The 20,179-nt window shown below is 41.7% G+C and overlaps 1 protein-coding gene across 1 annotated transcript; it reads right to left on the bottom strand.

The window, feature by feature from the left end:
* Positions 1–12,754: 12,754 nt before the first annotated feature.
* ARL4C (ARF like GTPase 4C) lies at positions 12,755–16,706 on the bottom strand. The gene has a single exon (XM_014059099.2). The coding sequence runs from the start codon at positions 16,193–16,195 to the stop codon at positions 15,617–15,619; it is 579 nt and encodes a 192-aa protein (XP_013914574.1). The 5' UTR covers positions 16,196–16,706; the 3' UTR covers positions 12,755–15,616.
* Between the last annotated feature and the right edge of the window lie 3,473 nt (positions 16,707–20,179).

Below are 20,179 nucleotides of genomic sequence, written 5' to 3'. Positions count from 1 at the left end.
AATAGTTTTACTTAAATTTATTCTGTGTGGAATAGTTTGAAATGTTTTACTTCAATTTATTCTGTGTGGATTCTTTTTTTAAATGGTCTTAGACTATTTTAAAAAAGATTCTATCCAAAATACAAAATACCAGCTGCAGTTATTCACTTAAGAACTGTGGCAAGAAAGGTGATATAATGGGCTTAGTGACCAAATTTACAATGTCATTGAAAAAAGTGACTGATGACAATTTTTCACACTTAGCGACCATTTTCACACTTAGCGACCGTTGCAGCATCCTCATGGTCACGTGATCAAAATTTTGATGTTTGGCAACAGTTACAATTTATATTTGTAAATTGTAGTTATGTTGAAATAAAAAAATATTACGATACTATTTTTGCGTCGTATGAAAATTTTTGTTGCTCCGTATAAAATTTTTAATCAAGCCCCCCCCCCCCCTCCGGTCAATGGTGTCCCTCTTTACCAATCTGAAAATCTGGTCACCTTACACATCGCAGAACACAAGAACGCAGTAAAAAAGAAAGAAAAAACTTCCTCCCTTTTCCAGCACCTTAAAGCTACAGGACATGAAATTAATTTTGAAGGAACCAGGTTAATCTCCAAAACTGAATACTTCAACAAGAGAATAATTATGGAAGCTATCGAAATAGAGAAACACCCCCACAACATGAATAAACATGATGATACCTCCCACCTACCAGACATCTAGAAACCAGCCCTAGTCAACAAACAAGCCCCACCCACCACCCAGGCCATTACAACACAAAACAACAACAGACACACAGCCAGCACCAATCTACCAATCATGATACAGCCACACGACCAATCATTCCACTTACTGAAACAAAGCCAGCACTCCACACACCTCCACCAAGATTTATAGAAAGACGGCAGCTCTGACCACGCTTTAAGCCCCAAACCCAACCTGAAGATGGCGAGTGAGACCTCACCGAAACGTTGCCAAGACAATCTCAATCTTACATGGGAAAAGAGGCTGGTGTTTTTGGCTTAAAGCTTATACGGGAAAAGACCCAAATACAACAAGACCAGCATACATACATACATACATACATACATACATACATACATACATACATACACACACACACACACACACACACACACACACACACACACACACACACACGATCAAAATTTTATTTTTTTATTTATTAAATTTTCAGATTTTTTTAAAACAATGAGTATTTTGAGGGGGTTCAACTTCTTGCTCTTTTGCAAGAAGGATGATCCCTATCAACACCTCCACCCTGGAGATGGCTGATGGGCTTGTTATTCAAAGCATCCCAATGTCTCCCTCTAAACTCTGTCCTCAAAGCACCTTTGCAAAGGTAATATAGATAACTTAAAATCTGAACCTTTGCAGTGGGTTGTGGAGAGCTACCTCAGCCTCTCATGCAAAAGGGACAATTGCTGGCTGGTGGATGGGATTTGAAGTCCAAAGGATTCCTGGGCAGTGTGGTGAAACTTGGAGAAGGTATTATACAATCACACATGTGTGCACAGACTGCACCCCTGCCTCCTAATGCCCTCACCTATGCTGTCACGGCCCACCTGGTCATGATGAGGTACCTGGGACTGGATGCCATATATTAGGGAACACGAAAAACCTATGGTTTGCGGGTTTCTTTCTGGTTCTAAGAAACATTGCCATGACCAAAATTATACCAGGTTAATTTTAACAATGACAATGCTTCTTAGAACCAGAGAAAACCTTAACAACCCATTTTAATGCTAGATGTGGCTGTTGGTTTATAATACATTTTATAGTTTTCGGGCTTGGCATAATTTTGGTTATAGTGATGGTTCTTAGAACCAAACAAAACTCCAACGGCCCTTTTTAATGCTAGTTGTGGCTGTTGATTGAGAAAGGAGTTTAGAGTTTTCTTATCTGGTGTAATTTTGGCCATGGCGATGGTTCTTGGGATCAATAAGACGACCTCAACATCCCTTTTTAATGCTAGCTGTTGCTATGGTGTGTCATCACACTGTCAACAATACTGAATAACTTAGGCCAGGGGTGTCAAACTCAATTTCATTGAAGACTGCATCAGGGTTGACTTCGGGTGGGGGTGGGGGGCATGGTGGTATTACTTTGGTGTGTGTGGTCAGGTCAACATCGCTTGTGTCAGGGGATGCCTGTGGTAGCCTGGGAAGGGTTGGGGGAATCTATTGTTTCCAGTGGAGGAAAAATGAGAACTGGGCAAGCACCAGGGGTAGGTTCCTGCCAATTCTAACCTCTTCTATAGAAGAGGTTCCACAAATCTACAATGCCATTTAGAACTAGTTCCAGCTCCCTCCCCCTGCCCGTCCACACATCATCAAGATGAAGAGCGAGAGGAGGAATTCTGGGAGTTGAAGTCCACAAGTCTTAAAGCTGTCAAGTTTGAACACCCCTGGGGGTTTTTTTCTAAAGGGCTAGGGGTGCAAAGGTCTTGTAACTTGACAGCTTTAAGACTTGCAGGCTTCAAATGCCAGAGTTTCTGAGACAACATAACTGAAGGAGGAATTCTGGGAGTTGAAGTCCACAAGTCTTAAAGCTGTCAAGTTTGAACACCCTTGGGTTGTTTTTTTCAAATGCCAGAGTTTCTGAGCCCACATTTTGATTGCTAAGCAAGAACGTTGTTAAGTGAGTTTCACCACATTTTGCAAGTTGGCCAAGGCCACCCAGTCACATGACTGCCAAACCACTCCCACTCAGTCACATGGACAGCAAGCCATTCCCACACGGTCACATGGCCGGCAAGCCACTCCCACAAAGCAGGCCACACCTACAGAAGAGGTTCTAAAAAAACTTGAAACCCACCACTGGCAAACACCAGACCCTTGTACACCAGAGGAGCCTTGCAGTCCCTCTCAGGCCATGCGGAGCACCCCCATATGGGGGTGCAGGCTTCCTGGAGCCCTGGGTAGTGATGGGTATGCCCCCAGTCAGCCCTGTAAGGGCCTTGGGACCTTACAGCCAAGCCCAGCCATGCTTCACCAAGGGGGCGCCTGGCTGTGCTTACTCAAGGCTACTGCTCCTGTGCTCGCTCTCCTTGGCCATATTCCTCATGGTGTATCCAGGACGGCAAAATGTGTGGGTCAGCAGGAAGCCCACTCCCTCTCCGTGCGAGGAGACCCAGCTTTGTAACCAAAGTATCCTCAACGATAGGAGGGGAGACCCACCAGGAGAGGACAGGAGGAGGAGACAAGGGGATGGCAAAAGGGCAGCAGGGCTACTGCTAAGGCAGGACTTCCCTCAGACCTTCTCTCCCTCTCATTATAATCTCTCTCCCTCCTTCCTTTTTCCTTCCCTCTTCATTCTTTCACTTCCTTTCCCTCTTTCCTTCTTTTTCCTTCCTTGCTGTCTTCCCCTCTTTCCTTCTTTTTCTTTGTCTTTCCTCTGTCCCTTTCACCTTTCCTAACCCTTCTTGGATGCTTGATGCCTCCTTGTCTTGTGGTCAACTACTTTTGTTAGTAGTTTGTGGCTACTGAAAAGAATGAGAACAAACCAGGCTCAGATTATGCTTGCATTTAGTGGGGGTGTACAGACAGAACAGTACAGCAAAACTGTCAAAATGATGGCAGTTGATCAAAGCTTTTCTGTTTTTTATATGCAACAGCTTTAGCATTTAGGAACAGAGGCAAGTTAGTTGCTTTTCTATTAATACATAATTGTTGTGGCCCAGCAGGAGCCATTGGAGCTGCCACCAGACTCTGACAGCTAGGGGCCCTATGAGTCAGCTCTGGAGGATGTGGAGGACCCTGGACAGGGTTCCAACTCCAAGCAGGGCGCAGAGAGGCTGGTTGGTCACCAGGAGGCACCTGAGCCTTGGACCAGTGGGGAGGAGACAAGGGAGAGTGAGCCGGAGGCCAGTAGTGAGTTGTTCCTGGATGCATGCCATCGAAGAGCTACTAGGCGTCAGGAACCATTACGCAATTACAGGAGGTAATTGCGCTCCGCTGGTGGTCATTAGGCTCCTCTCCAGACTATAAAAAGCTACTTTTGCACACACCCCTCTTTGCAGAAGTCAACACAGAATCGAATGTTGGAGAACTGTGTGAGCTTGGCAGGCTGGATTGCTGCCAAGCCTTATCTGTGTTTATTGCTGCCCGAGTTTGTCTGAGTTGCTGCCAAGGTCCTTATCTGTTTGTTATGCTTGGCTTTCAGCCACCGAGGTTTTGGTTTCTTGCTATTAAAGTACATTCCAGTTAAGCTTGTTTCGGCAGCCATTACTGGACAGAGGAGGGGGTCAGAACACATAATCCTTAAAAGGGCTCTCCTGAATGGACCCTGCCATAGTCTAATTCAGACTGGAAATATAGCAAAGAGAAATATTCCCCCCGCCCCACTCTGCTTTGTCCTGTTCTCCCCACTGGAAATGGCTGTTTGCAACACACAAGGAGGGAATACTTTCCTAAGAGCTCACAATTCAAGAATACTAATGTTAACTTGGATTGCCAATAAAGTCCTGTTTGCGACAAAACAGAATACAAAATTGCTTTCTCCTTTGAGCCCAAGTCTCAATGGATCCAGAACTCAATGGATTGATACAGAACTGTGTGAACTAGGGCATCTCCAACCAAGTTGTCTTTCTTTCCTTCCTTCCTCTTTCCCTCTCTCTTTCCCTGCCTCCCTTCTCATTTCCATCTCCTTCCTTCCTCCCACCCCTGTTTCCTTGATTTTCATTCCCATCTCCTTTCTTCCTCCATGCTCCAGGAAGGGATGAGGAGAGGGGGAGAGACTAGCAGCCAGGGGTGCTCAGAATGCACTCAGCCCGCAAACTGACTGCATTCTGAGGGAAGGAAGGAATTTAAAACAGGGAAAGAGGAAAAGAAAGAATTAAACAAGAGAGGGCAAAAGAAAAAAGCCATGATAAGTCTTAGCCATTCCTTACTTAAGTGAATGGCAAAAGGGAGACTAATCTTTTAAACTTGGACCTTACTGCAGAAAGAAATCAACTTTCATTCTTTCCCATGGATCAAATCAGATGAAGCTACCGCTTCACTTGTTAACAGCTGGAGAACAGGAGAACCATGCAGAGAGGGCAGAAAAGCAAAGAAAGCCGCGGTCTGGGAGGACAGAGCAAAAAGCTGCCGCTTACAATTATCTTGACCTTAAACAAGAACCAGAGAAATGTCGCACGGGAAGCATTAACACAACAACAAACACCACAACAAAAGGAGACCAACACTGGCAATGAGAAAGTTTGCCTCTTTCCTATCTTAAGGAGAGGGGAAGGATGGGGGATGGAATTGCCAAAACCTTGGCAAAATGATCTACTCCACCTCCAGCCAGCCAAGAACAATTAAAATTAAGCATTTTGCAAAGAACTGCTCCATCCTTGGAAAACGCAGCTGAAGGGAGAAGCACAGATGAAGCTTGATAGAGGCCATAGACGTCGGAAGGGGGAGGGAGCAGGAAGCTCTGCTGGAGCGAAACCTCTAATTTTCCTATTGCAAAACTGCTCTGCATGGGAAGGAATCCCACTAAAATCAACCAAAGTGCCCACCACATTTAAGGGTTGAAGTACATCTACATGAAACCGCTGGGCGAGATCATTCGGCGGCACGGGATAAGATACCACCAGTATGCGGACGATACTCAGTTGTATCTGTCCGCCCCGTGCCAACTCAATGAAGCGGTGGACGTGATGAACCAGGGCCTTGAAGCTGTTAGGGACTGGATGAGGGCTAACAAGCTTGTGCTCAACCCAGATAAGACCGAGTGGCTGTTGTGTTTCCCTCCCACTAATTTGGCAAGTGTCCCATCTCTCAGGCTGGGGGGTCAAACACTACACCCCTCAGACAGGGTCCGCAACTTGGGAGTCCTCCTGGACTCACAGCTGACTTTTGACCACCATTTGTCAGCTGTGACCAGGGGGGCATTTGCCCAGGTTCGCCTGGTGCACCAGTTGCGCCCCTACCTGAACCGGGAGGCCCTCACAACAGTCACTCATGCCCTTGTGATCTCTAGGCTGGAGTACTGCAATGTGCTCTACATGGGGCTGCCCTTGAAGAGTATCCGGCGACTTCAGCTAATCCAGAATGCGGCCGCGTGAGCGATTGTGGGTGCACCTCGGTTCACCCACATAACACCTATCCTCCGCGAGCTGCACTGGCTACCCGTCGATCTCCGGGTGCTTCAAGGTGCTACTTGTCACCCATAAAGCCCTTCATGGTAGTGGATCTGGGTACTTGAGAGACCGCCTACTGCCAATTACCTCCACGCGGCCAATTAGATCACATAGATTAGGCCTCCTCCGAGTTCCATCTGCCGGTCAGTGTCGACTGGCAACCACGCGGAGGAGAGCCTTCTCGGTAGTAGTTCCGACCCTTTGGAACGATCTCCCCGTGGAGATTCGTACCCTCACCACCCTCCAGACCTTCCGCACAGCCCTTAAAATCTGGCTATCCCGTCAGGCCTGGGGCTAAAGACTGTAACCCACCCGAATGGTATGAATGTTGTGTTTTTTAATTATGTATTGTTCTTATGTGTTAAATGTTTGTTTTCCCCTCCCCTTGAGTTGTAAGCCGCCCTGAGTCCCCCCAGGGAAAAGGGCGGCATATAAATAAACTTTCATAACTCATAACTCAAGTGCCACTGCTTTGGATTCAGGTGTCTTTCCCTGCCGTTCAATTCTGAGCAACTTAAAACCACATTTTTATGCTCTGTAATCTTGTGCCTAGATTTCCTCCCGGCTTTAGTGAGAGACAGCCAGCCAAACCCAATGTCCATAAAACTCAAAAGGCTAGCTAAACAACATGTGGAGCATTTTAAAATAAATAAATAAATAAATAAATAAAACAAAATAAGATTAAAAAAATAAAAAACAGAACAATACAATACAATGCAGCATGCAATTCACCCCCACCCACAGCCACTCTGGCCACAGTCTGGAGCTGACCTGAACTCGGGGCCAGAAACTTCAAGCAAGAAACAAGTTGCAGCGCCTTCTGGAGCAGAGCAAACTTCTTGGTTCTTTTGACAGAAAGTCTTGTGTTTGGAGACGGGGGGGCAGGAGGAAGTAAGGTGAAGAAATCATCACTTGACAGTTAAAGACTCTGAAATCTTACAACCTGCTCTCCTGGCCACTTTTTTTAAAAAATTACCATTTTCCATTTCATTAGTCGCCAATTCCTCTCCCCCAGCTGCGTATTCCAATTCCCTCCCCAAATATATACAGACATCCCCTTCCACAAGATTCCTGTTCCTTCCTGTTCCCCGATTTCAATTTTCTCCCCCAGTCCCCACCCCAACTTGAATTTGGGACAAATGACATCCAAAGCTGCAAAGAGGCCCAGAAGAAGCTGTGGCAAATTAAAAAAGAAGAAACAGAAAAAAATGGTTTGCTTACTTGCCCCCCATCCCACACCTATGAATCGCAAATGAGTGGGAGCTGCCCTGTTCTCTTTGCCCATTTCCAGTCTGCGTGCTCCCCACCCCGCCTTGAGATGCCTGAATGACTTTCTTCCCCCGGCCCCCCAAAATCAAAAACCACAGCCAGGCACTCCTTCCCTTCTCTCCGCCAAATTCTAGCAGCAATCAGCCCGTGCTCAGTGCCACTGGTGAATCTCAAGCTATTCGAAGATCTGGGAATGAAAAACGTACACTCACGCATAGGTCAGAACTTGGTGAGGAGGAGAAAGAGTGGCCATCAAGGCTGGCACATGATCAGCCTTAGATCTGACCTGTGCGGCCAATGAGATACCACCCTGCCACCTGGGTGAGTGCCCAGGAGGTGGTGAGCACGCGTGTCCTGCATGAAAGGGAAGCGCTCAAGAGGATGGTCAGCCTGCTGGGAAAGACAGTTCCCAGGGATGCTTGGCAAATGCCATGTATTTATGACAGTTGCAGTGTCCTGGGGTTATGTGATCACCTTTTCTGATAGTCTGACAAGCAAAGTCAATGGGGAAGCCAGATTCAGATTAACAATTATGTTACTAATCTAACAACTCCAGTGACTTATCAATTATGGCAAGAAAAGTCATAAAATGGGGCAAAACTCACCATAACTGCCTTGCTTAGGAACAGAAATTTTGGGCTCAATTGTAGTTGTAAGTCAAGGACTACCTGTAATCAATGTTGTGCTTACCAGTTGGAGCTGGCTTTTCATGTATTTGTTGGTAGTGGATAATACTAGAATTTCAGCCACGGACACCACCAGTAACAGCTTTATAATGTTGCCCCCTAAAACTGTATGTCAGAAGTTCCTGTTAGGAATAGGTGTAAAGATGTAAGTGTAATGAGGCATGATTTCTTGCTAGCTGTAGAGTAGAAGGCGAACATGTCAAAGAAGTCGTACAGATGGGGCCTCAGTCTTCCTTTTTCCATTTTCAAAGGAAGAAGCTGAAATTTGGCATAAAAAATATTAAATTCTGACAACTAAATTCTGATCATTGAATTGCTCATTCCCATTATTAATCCATGTTTATCTCAGATAAATATAAATGTACCCGCAGTTGAAAAAAGTTCTCATATGTATGTTTCTTCCTATGGGAAAGAATAGGAAGACTCCTAAGACTCCTATGAGGATTACTGCGGAAAACACTACACATCTTTTCCAACAAAATAAAAAGATAAAAGCTTTAAAATCACAAATTAGAATAGGCTTTAGACAAAGATCGAAGTACAACAGGAAACTGCTGAAATGTAATCAGGTGAACATTCTTACCTGCCTGAGACCTACTGTATCTTGAGATCCCTTTGATCAAATAACAAAAAAGGTTTTTCACTTGAAGAGATCACCATTTCTAATCAACAACTGTAAACAAGCAGGAACCATAGCTCATAGAGTACATAATGTGAAATTAATACTTCCTGGAAAACCACCTAGGTAATTTTCTCAAAATTCCTAGAGGATGTGCTTCCATGGAACAAAGGCATTACATTATTATATTGAGAGAAATTCAATTCAATGCGCTTCAAGGTGCTATTAGTCACCCATAAAGCCCTACATGGCAGTGGATCTGGATACTTGAGAGACCGCCTTCTGCCAATTACATCCCTGCGACCAATAAGATCCCATAGATTAGGCCTCCTCCGCATTCCATCAGCCAGCCAGTGTCGGCTGGCAACTACAAGGAGGAGGGCCTTCTCAGCAGTTGCCCCGACCCTTTGGAACGAGCTCCCCGTGGAGATTCGTACCCTCTCCACCGTCCAAGCCTTCCGCATAGCCTTGAAGAACTGGCTCGCCCGTCAGGCCTGGGGATAAGGATAGCTACCCCTCCCGAATGATGAATGTATGTTGCCTACTATTTTATTATATGTTGTATCTTAATGTCTGTATTCCCCCTTCCCGGTTTCGTGTGAGCCGCCCTGAGTCCCCTCAGGGAAAAGGGCGGCCTACAAATTCTAATAAAACCATTAAAAAAAAAAAAAATTCATGGCCACCTTTGACAACTGACTTTTATGTATTATGCTCTCAGAATAAACTTCCCCTCTGATTCAAGCAACTGCATGTGTTGCTTTATTCCTGGCTTGCAAACAAACTTTGTAAATAATTTTTCTAGCAGTAAAATATATTGTTAAGGAACACTTGTCACAAATACAATTTCAATATTTACTTTTCTCTTGAATTATTTTCCAAAACAAAGTACATGGCCTGAAGGAGATGTTTTAAATAACATTAAAACATATAAAACTAGGATGGGCCCCAATATTTAGGCTGAATGTATAATACATGGCACATCTACATAACAAAATTCTTAAAGTATGTTGAATCTGGTTTATTGCCGCAATAGAAAGTAATGGTAAGAAAATGTATTATCTAATAAAATGATAATTATAAATTAAATAAGTTATAATATGAATTCAATTTATTTCTAATTATATTTGTCTAAAATCCTATGTGTTAGAACAGCGTACTGTATGCAGAAACATGCATATATATATCCCAATGGAAGAGAATATTCAAGGACTTTGGGGTCCTTGTGCTCTCCTTGAGCAGCCTAAGTTTGGATGTTTTCTTGCAGACATTTCATTACCCAACAAGGTAACATCAAACCAGGCTTCCAGGAATTCTCAGTCAACTGAGAAACTGAGCATTCTAGACCAAGCCAAGTCCAAAAATACTAGAGAAGCCTAGCAGGCAGACAAATCAGTCATCAACAGGCACACAGAGATAAACAACATCTACTGTATAGATCACTCAAGATACCACAACACAGTATCAACAGTAGAGATCTTCAAGTTTCTAGGTTCTATCATATCTCAAGACTTAAAATGGACACTTAACATCAAAAACATCATCAAAAAAGCACAACAAAGAATGTTCTTTCTGCGCCAACTCAGAAAGCTCAAACTGCCCAAAGAGCTGCTGATTCAGTTCTACAGAGGAATTACTGAGTCCACAATAGTCATCTCTACCTCCATAACTGTCATCTGCACCTCCATAACTGTCTGGTTTGGCTTTGCAACCAAACAAGACAAATATAGACTTCAACAGATAATTAGAATTGCAGAAAAAACAATTGCTACTGCCTTCCATTGAGGACCAGTACACTGCGTGAGTCAAAAAAAGGGCTGTGAAAATATCTACAGACCCCTCACATCCTGGACATAAATTGTTTCAACTTCTACCCTCAAAACGCTATAGGCCACTGCACACCAGAACAACTAGACAAAGGACAGTTTTTTCACTGAATGCCATCACTCTGTTTAACAACTAATTCCCACAACACTGTCAACAATTTACCAAGAATGTATTACTATTATTCTTCTCTTTCTTCCTAGTATCTCTCTCTCCCCACTTTTGACTATAACCATGTTGCTTGTATCTCTCAATTTATATTGTTTTTATTGTTTCCTAGTATGATTTGATAACTTATTAGTAACCTTGACTATCAATAAGTGTTGTATCTTTTTATTCTTGATGAATAAGTGTACTTATTCTTTAAGTACACTGAGAGCAAATGCACCAAAGACAAATTCCTTGTGTGTCCAATCAGTTGACCAATAAAGAATTCTATTCTATTCTATTCTATTCTATTCTATTCCTTCCTATTCCTATTCTATTCAACAGACAAAAAAGCCAAAAAAGAAACAAAAAGACCAAAACAGCACCTCACTAGCAATCAAAAACCATAGGAGCAGAGATTAACACCAAGATTAACTCTATAGCAGGGGTGTCAAACTTCACTTCATTGAGGGCCGCATCAGGGCTGTGTTTGACTTAGGGGAGCTGGGGTGGGCGTGGCGAGGGTGGGCGTAGCCAGCTCTATGTCACTCGTATCAGGGCCACCTGTGGAGGCCTAAGCACTCTGCCAGCAAAAACAGGACCTCCGAGCTCCATTTCAGCTGTGATGGCCTCCTGCAACCCTCTGCCAACAACAACGGAGCTTGAGAGGGCTGCACACAGCCCTCCTGAGCTCAGTTTTCGCTAGCAGAAGCACTGTTGGCCAGTCCTTCCTTGTTTCCAGGGCAGCCCCATGCACCAGATCTAAGAAACCCTGCAGGCCCCTGGGCCTTGACACCCCTGCTCTATACCAATAATCACTTGGTAAACAATACCCTAATCAAGGAACTAACAACTCTGCCAAACAAACTAACAGTAAACAGCAGCCTAATCAAGGAATTACCAAGAACAGTCCTACCAACACTAATAAGGCAAACCACTAGTATATAAAATAAGAGCAAATTCCATACCCTTATAGCACTGATTACCTAATTTGATAATAAAACATCTGCAAGAAAACAAGCTCAGAGTGCTTGAAGGACCCCCCCACAAAAATCTCTCCCCCCCACACACATACCACGGCCCATTTTGGGTCTAGCAGGCCTCCCTGAAAACACCCAAAAATGGGGCACGGGGAGGCATGCGGCACCCCCCATGCTCCCCCCTGCCCCTATGCATGCACGCACAACCCCCCCCGCAAATGCATGCATGCTTCCTGCATGCATGGCAGAGATCCAAAAATCAGCTGGCTGACAGGAAGCGTAGGTGCACATGCAGTGGAGCTCAATTGGGTAACAGCTCACATGCCCACAGAGAGGACTCTGTGTGCCCCCTCTGGCAGGCATGACATAGGTTCGCCATCACAGTATTAGATGATACACCTAAGCAGAAGGGGAAACTAATATTGGCTGAACTCAAGACTGGGGTATTATTTGAATAGGCTGTAGCAGGAAATCTTAAGATTGCAAATTACACTAGAAAATCAAAAATCAGTTCCAGTTTGGTTGTATCTGTAAATATAGATGTAGGATGCATGTCTTTTGAAATATTTGGTGATATAATTTTAATTTGGAAAAAAAGTAAAACTAAGTCCCCGTTTCCTCTTTGAAGATAACATTATTCTTATGCAAAATGTTATTCGACCTTTAATACTAGTCATATTTTAAATTAACGCTTGGACTTAACTGAAGTGTAGTTAGTTTTCTGTAAAAGTTCAACAAAGTGTTTCAGGATTTTAAAACCTGAATAGTCAAACATTTCACAAATAATTCAGAGTGAATATTTTTCTTTGAAAGTATTCACATTGCACACTAATGTGGTTTGCTTTGGCTTAGCTTAGTATACAAAGCCCAAAACTGAGGTTTATCTTCAGAAACCTTGTGGGAGGGACAAGGCAAGACCAAAAAGCTATTTGTGTTAAGGAATCTTCCTCTGTTATAGTTCAATGTTTTTAGTTCATTAAATGATTTTGGGTTTGCAGATTCTTGCATGCATTACAAAAATAAGATAATAGGACCAAAGTACAGTACAATGAAAACAACACTATCCAGAAATGTTTTGTTGGAATACTTTAATTGGTGTATCATGAAGAAAATGAGACTAGTGTCTTGTAGTATTTGATAACATTCTCCAAACATTATTAAAGAGAACAAAATACTTAAACTAGGACAAATCTGCCTTAGAAATGAGACTTACGCAATATTTTAAAAGCAACATTTTAAACCATCATATATCTTCAGGTATTCTCTTTTGCTCAGATAATTCATGAAGATACTAGCCAGGATTATTTTTGAACAGTAGAAGAAAGTCTGACTTTAAAAATAATATGCATGGCAGTGTTTCTAACTGTGTGTAACTCAAAATGATCAAAATTTCTTTGCTACCAAAATTAATCCACTAAAGACACTGGCATATTTAACACCTAGTATGCCTGGCAAGACCTAACTGCGTTAATTTAACACCTGTACAACTTGATCTGACAAAGCAGAATAAACTTGTTTTTTTAATTATTTGCAAGAAATACATTTTGTGAATGAAAAAGAATCCAAAACCATATCTGCCTTCTGATACAATTTGATTATGAACAGCAATTCCTAAACCATATTGTAAAACTGACAGCATTTGGCTTCAAAATTGGATTAAATATATTATTTCTCTTTCTTTTTCAGGTATGAGGTAACAAACATGCCTGAGAATTGTAAGTGGAAGAAATTAACCAATTAAAAAGCAATACTTTAAACAATGGGACCAGCCCACTCTGGGGATTAGTGAACAAGTCTCCATTCATGTAAATAAATTCCTCAAGCATGTAAAGAAATTGAATTGCAGCAGATGCCAATGTCATGGCAGGACTCCTGTACTGTTTACAGCTGCATTGCAAATATTCAGTAACTAAAGCTGTAGTAAATATAAAAATGCAGAGAAAAAAGTGGCAGTAGTTCTGGTTTCTCATAATAATCTGATACAATATAGCTGGAAGAGGAGAGAGGTCTTTGCATTCTTAAAAAAGGGTTGCCTAAAAGAATTAATAGAAAATCAACTGATTGGAATGTGTTGTCAAATATAAGCTTACATTTTTCTGTTGCTCTTTCTAGAACGCACATGATTTCATCAAAAAGTAGCTAATCCACCTCTTAGAAACTGAATCATGGATGTAACTCTAAAATAAGAGATTGGACCTTTCTGTCACAAAGACTTTACAATTAGCTGAAGAATTAAAGTTGTCAAACTCTTTATTTTACTTTTGGGATATCATCTCTCTGCACAATTCTATATTCTTTAGATATGGGTTTTCTTCCAAGGAGGTCAATATTACTGACTCAATTAAAACCAAGTCCATGTTCAATAGGTCTTGCTCCCAAATAAGCCTATGTAAGACTTTAGCTTTAGAGCTTGATATGCATCCTTATTCACATATAAATACCATAAATGAGGTTTGCTTTTATTATATAATAACATAAAAGAGTTAATTCCTAATAAATGTATGTAATTGGATATAATTCAACTGGGTAGACAAGTACAGATTGCATTATTACTGCAAGTATTCATAAAGAATGCCAATTTCCCTGTACTTTTAAAATTAATATTAACATTGTGTTGTTAATGTCTGCCTCTTACTATATTCTTGACAATCATAACAATGAACCATGGATTTAAACAGGAAGGTTAATTTATTAGACTGGGGATTTTTCTCAGCTGAAAGTTTAGAATGTCCTTTTGGTTCTATATCTTTAATTTTCTATACCAAATCAGACAAATCTGAATTTTCCTTCACTGCTATTCACAGTTGCAATCCTTTGGATTATAAAAGCCATCAAATTATAAAGTAATAAATTAAATTATGAGTTACATTGTTTGATTGGATTAAATGTTAGAAATACAATATGTCCACAGTTCAATGTTACAAAGACATGGTATTTTTAAAAAAGTTGTTTAGTGGTTATTGCTACAGTGCGTAGACTTATGAAAAGATAACATTTTCTAATGTTGCTTAAAGTAGCACCAAGAGGCAGCTACTGGTCACAAATGATCCAAGCAGTTTTTTTAATTCAAGTGCATCAACACACCAACTTAGTTCTTTAATATAGGAATACATAACATACACAGCCCTCTTTACCAATTTTAAAAACCCATCCAAAAGACAATACAGAAAAAAAAAGAAAAGAACAGTCCACCCACTATGTATATCCTTACACTCAACTGAAATGACAGGGAACATAGGTTACTTCCCTCCAAACACATAAAAATTACTCCAGGAAGTAGCCCAGCCTCATTTGTTCAGCAATTTCATACTTGCTGATCTTGGTAACAGCCACACACAACAACAGATCATAAACATCTTGGTAACTTTGTTGTAGGGCTGAGAAAGTTTTCCACAAGTGGTTCATATAAAAGCTGTATTTTTAATGCACATTTCCCCTTAATCACAGCATTTTTCCCATCGAGCAATGTCTAGATCTTCATGCACACACATCACCATGTAGTAACATCCTGAGATGGCAGCACAAATCTTAATTTGAATGGAACAGGGACCTGCCCTGACACATCAAGCTTTACGATTTTTCTCTCCCACTCATAGGAATTGTCCAAAGAATTAGGGAAGCGTCTTGCATATTTGTAGTTCACAAGGTCAGAAGCAACTGATAGGAAAAGTTTCTGCCTTCTAGTCCTGCTAGAATATTATGAAGAGGCCTTCTCTTATCCCACTGGCTCATGGGGCCTGAGAGCAGGATGGAAGTGATAGGCTGGCATGCATAGATCTGACCAGCATCCCAAATGGTAGTCAGCACAATGTTATCATCTGAACTTGTAAAAAAATCAGCATATTTGAAGGACTCTGTGATACTATGGAAAATAATATAAACACCGGCATCCTTAACTAATACTTCAAACTAGTAAGTCATACTATGATCTAATGGAATGCACTTTCTTCTTGCCTATCGTTTCCTTTTCTGCTTTAAGGATTTTCTGCGCTTGAGAATCATCTCGTACAGTTTGTCCATACCTTCTGTGAGACCCTCACCAATGATCGCACAGGCTGGTTGTATATGGTAAGTAGTGGATGGAGTTAGCTCATGAAGAGCCAACTGTTTTTCTATTTCTGCCACAGGCAAAGATTTTGGCAGGTCTTGCTTGTTGGCAATCACTAATAAGGGAGTGCCTTGATTCTCTGCAAACTTGGTGACTTTGTGCAGCTCTGTTTTGGCTTCTTCTAGCCTGTCCACATCAACAGAGTCCACCACATAAATGATACCATCAGTGCAACGACTATAGGATTTCCACAGAGGCCTCAGTTTCTCTTGCCCACCTACATCCCAAAAATGGCAGCTGATGCCCTTTGCAGTTCCATTGCTTAGCTTGATTTTTTCAGTGTTGAAGCCAATGGTAGGCACCGTATTGACAAATTCGTTGAATTTAAGCCTGTAGAGCACCGTGGTTTTGCCTGCAGAATCCAGACCCAACATGACAATGTGCAGAGACTGAAAGGCAGAGATATTGGATGAAATGTTTCCCATGGTATTGATGGGTGACTCAGCAGCAGAAAAATCTTTGCCAATTCCGTTTAAGCTCCTTTCCTTGTTAGTCGGTATTAGATCCTTAGGTTGCGATTTTAAAATGCAGACTCACCCGCAGAAACCATTCCAGTTACGCCGTAGAGATCAGCAACAACCCGGATCTTGCAAGAGAGAAATCGCGAGACAGAGGAGGGGGTGGAGAAGCAATGATCAGCTCAAGAGCCCACGATTGCCGTGATCGCGCCGCCTGGAATAAGAATCAAGCAGCAAAGGCAACTTCGAGGTGTGGCAGATTGTTCAGAACCGCAGAACAAAGGTGGTTCTCCGTACAAATCGTTGCTATTTTTCGCCTAGGTAGAAAAAGAGCTGGGTTTTCTTTTGGATCAACTGTTCAGATGAAAGGGGAACTGCCTCCTTCCCCGCGGACTCATTCATTTTCAGGCAGGAAGTGGCGCCCTCCTTTTAGGCCCACCTTCTGGCGATCTGCCTGGGAGGAAGCCCCAATAGGACCTCCCCCCAAAGCTTCCAACGTAGCAACTGCAGCTCAATCAATCAAAGCCCTGCGAAGTGAGCAGGGGAGAAGGAAGGGAGGAGCTTTAAAAGGGCAACGGTACGAGGGTGGGGTGGGGTGGGAAGAAATGTTCTTCTTTCGAGACCCCCGCCCTCCTTTCGCCTTGTTTTTCCAGCCCTCTTTCGCTCGATCAATCACTGCTTCCTTAAAATTGGTCTTTGGTAAATTGGTCTTTGGATAACTTCTTTTCCAGATGCGAAATACGATGAAGAACATCGCTTGGTTTGGTTTGGAAAGGGGTCGCGTGTGCCTGGACCGTACCATTTTAGACTACGGGGGAAGTCATATTTTCTAAAACTCCATATAATATAGAAATACAATTCTGCCTTTAAAATATATCAGTAATATATCAGTTTGTTCAAAAGAACAAACAGAAATGTGAAATCTTATGTATAGTGTAATCAGAAACAGTACATTCACGCTTTAGACGCCGGAAAGGGTGATGATTTATAGTTGAGTGCATGACTTCCCGAATCTGATTCTAAAAGATCTCTTCGTGGCTCTCTGAAACCGGAGGGCCCAAAGACCCTTAGGCTGCCTCCATCCAGTAAGATAAAAATGTTCTCCAGCCCCCATATTGTCTGTATGCTTTTAGTTGGCTCACACCCATTCTCAGTTTCTCCAAGGCTAACAATGCTGATCCTCACCCAGCCTTCCAAGCTCACTAACACGTCATGCTTTCAGCCAATTTTCCTGCCTGGAAAGATAAAATTCCTTAGAAGGAAAATCCACCTGGTTCAGTTCCAAGCCTGGAGAAAGGCACTGGAAACAACATGGAGGCTGATTGGAAAGATGGTTTATTCAACAGAACCAGAAAGACAGTTCTGGGTCAGCTGAACCGGTTGAATGAATGGATGGATCTTTAAAAGGTTCTATGTGACTTTGAAGTTTGGACTGTTTTGGGTGTAGTGCAATGAAGGGACTTGTGTTCTGAAAGGGTGTTAATCTTATCACTCTGCTTTTGTTAGCTATCAAACTTTGCTACAAGCAGTTTCAAACTATTCTGTCTTGAATGGATTTCTGCCTGCAGTATTTGCTTTGCTTATGAATATCTAGATATTTGTCTTCCTCTTTCAATAAGCTCTTTATCTCTTACGTGCTAGCATCTGCTGTGAGCTATTAAGAAAGGCTTGGGTGCTGCTTCCTGCTTCTAAAAACATGTTTTTCCATTTCTCCTTTAGGGAAATATAATATTTTGTCTTTTTTAATAGTTCCTAAAATATTTCATTCTTGGGGTGGAGTGGGGGGCTTCACACAAATTGAAAGAAGAATTATGCGTGCAAATGAGTTGCTAGTAATGTGGATTCATAAGTGTATCAATATGATGAATTTTCAGGCACAGACAGAAGGTAATCTGCTCTGTAGTGGAAACTTACTGAATAGAAAAACAAACCTGCCAAAAAACCTACAGTGGAAATGGTAGCATAAAGGGAGGATGTAAGATAGTTCCAGTTGCACTTCCGTAACCTTTGGAAGCCTGATCTGGAATCTCTGCGGCCAGCTCCAACCTCTCCCTGTTGGAGGGTCCAATTTCGGACCATAGCCACCCTGAAGGGGTGGTGAAGTAAGGTGGGACCGCCTGGCAGGTTGAGGAGAGCCACATCTCTCCTGGGAAAGCCCCCTCATCTGAAGACAAGGAGCAGCGGCAGCCAAAATGGCTGCCATGAAGCTGGGGACAGTCTGAATACCCAAGACTGTGCTGAAGCGGAGAAAGTGAATGAAGTGTGATCTGGGTGAGAAAATATTTTTTATTGGAAGTTTACCCCAGAAATCCAAGGGGGAAGCATATTTAAAGCTATTTGTTGAAGCTATTTGTTGAATGGGCACAGAGGAAAAATATCTGAGAATTGAAGAAGGAAAAAAAATGTTTTTTAAGTAATAAATAGAAACTTGGTTCCTCAAAGCTAAAAGACGTGGTATTGAGAGCATTTTAAAATGCTGGAATTAAAGTCCCAAATTTCTCTTTACAAACATTGCTCAATTATTGGATTTATAATTTAAAAATAATTTGAATAATTGAAAAAATAATTGAAATCAGAACTGTTAACAATATCGCAGAGAGGTTGAAGCAGACAGAAGTGGGAACACCATCTGCTGACAAAAAGAAAAATATGCACACTTAGAAATAACTATTCAAAAAGACTGGAAATATCAGTTAGATACAGACCTCTAAGACCACTACAGATTTGATTATTAACTAAGGACTTCAGTTAAGAACCACTGAACATCATTGAATATTATTGAACATATAAAATAATTTGAAGAGGTGTGGATAACCTCCTGGTGAATTTAAATTGTTTGGACTGACTATTGATGAGATATTTAGAATTATGATTTGGAAGTTTGGTTTTTTGAATTAATGAACTCTGGACAGTGGACTAAAAAAGAAATTGACTAAACACAGACACAACATAAGACCTAAGTGAGGAGAACCTAAACAGAATGGAGCTTTTTCAAAGCATTGAGAAAATATTTGATCGTATAGACCTGTGATGGCAACCTATGGCACGTGTGCCAGAGGTGGCACACAGAGCTCTCTCTGTGGGCACATGCATCATTACCAGCTGTTCTTCTGGCTTCAGCATGTATGTGCATGTCACCCAGCTCTGTTGTGCACGTGCACACGTGCATTCCAGTTTGGGCACTCAGTGCCAAAAAGGTTCGTCATCACTGGTATAGACCAAAAATTGGGAAATTCAATATAAAGAATAAGAGACAATGATCAGAACAAGGAAGAAAGAATGGAGCTACCAGGAAAAAAAAGGGGAAAGTGGAGAGAAATTAGCAAGAAGATGATAATAAGGTTGCCAAAATGAATAGTGATTAAGGAACTAAAAAGGGAGGGAAATTGTAAAAGACCTAAAAAGAGAATGGGAGAAACAGGAAGAGAACTGGAGAAAAGAGTTAGGAGATGGAATGGATAGTTCTGGAATTGGACAGTGGGAAAGGGTAGAGTTGGGAGGAAAAGTTAAGTCCAATAGAGGGAATAAAAGACTCTAGGGACAAATATGGGAGGAAAACTAAAAAGAAAATAAGATTAAAGGTTCAGATGCGAGTAAGAGATAGAGGATAAGGGAAAATAGAATAAAAGAATATTTTTATGAATATTTCAATAATGTGTACGAATACCAGAACTATACAAGTTGGATTATTATTTTAGCAATATGCTAGATATCAGAATAATACTGTAATATATGAAGAATGGGAAAAATAGATTTTGAATGACTGTACTAGTAAATATATATAAAAATATGAATAATAGTGGAAGGTAAGAACTCAACAATTGGCGATTAGGGAAATATATATAAATATATATGTCAGGGTTCCAGATAGCATCCAAAAGTAAATCAGAGTTGGAGGCAAAGTATTGCTCAAAGTTCCAATTTATTAAGAGAGCCATATTGGCACATCTG

This window comes from Thamnophis sirtalis, unplaced genomic scaffold (genome assembly GCF_051295495.1).
Source record: "Thamnophis sirtalis isolate CommonGarterSnake01/CBP01778 unplaced genomic scaffold, rThaSir2_p1.2 scaffold_5, whole genome shotgun sequence".
Classification (NCBI taxonomy): domain Eukaryota; kingdom Metazoa; phylum Chordata; class Lepidosauria; order Squamata; family Natricidae; genus Thamnophis; species Thamnophis sirtalis.
This window is presented reverse-complemented; position numbering and strand designations above follow the sequence as displayed.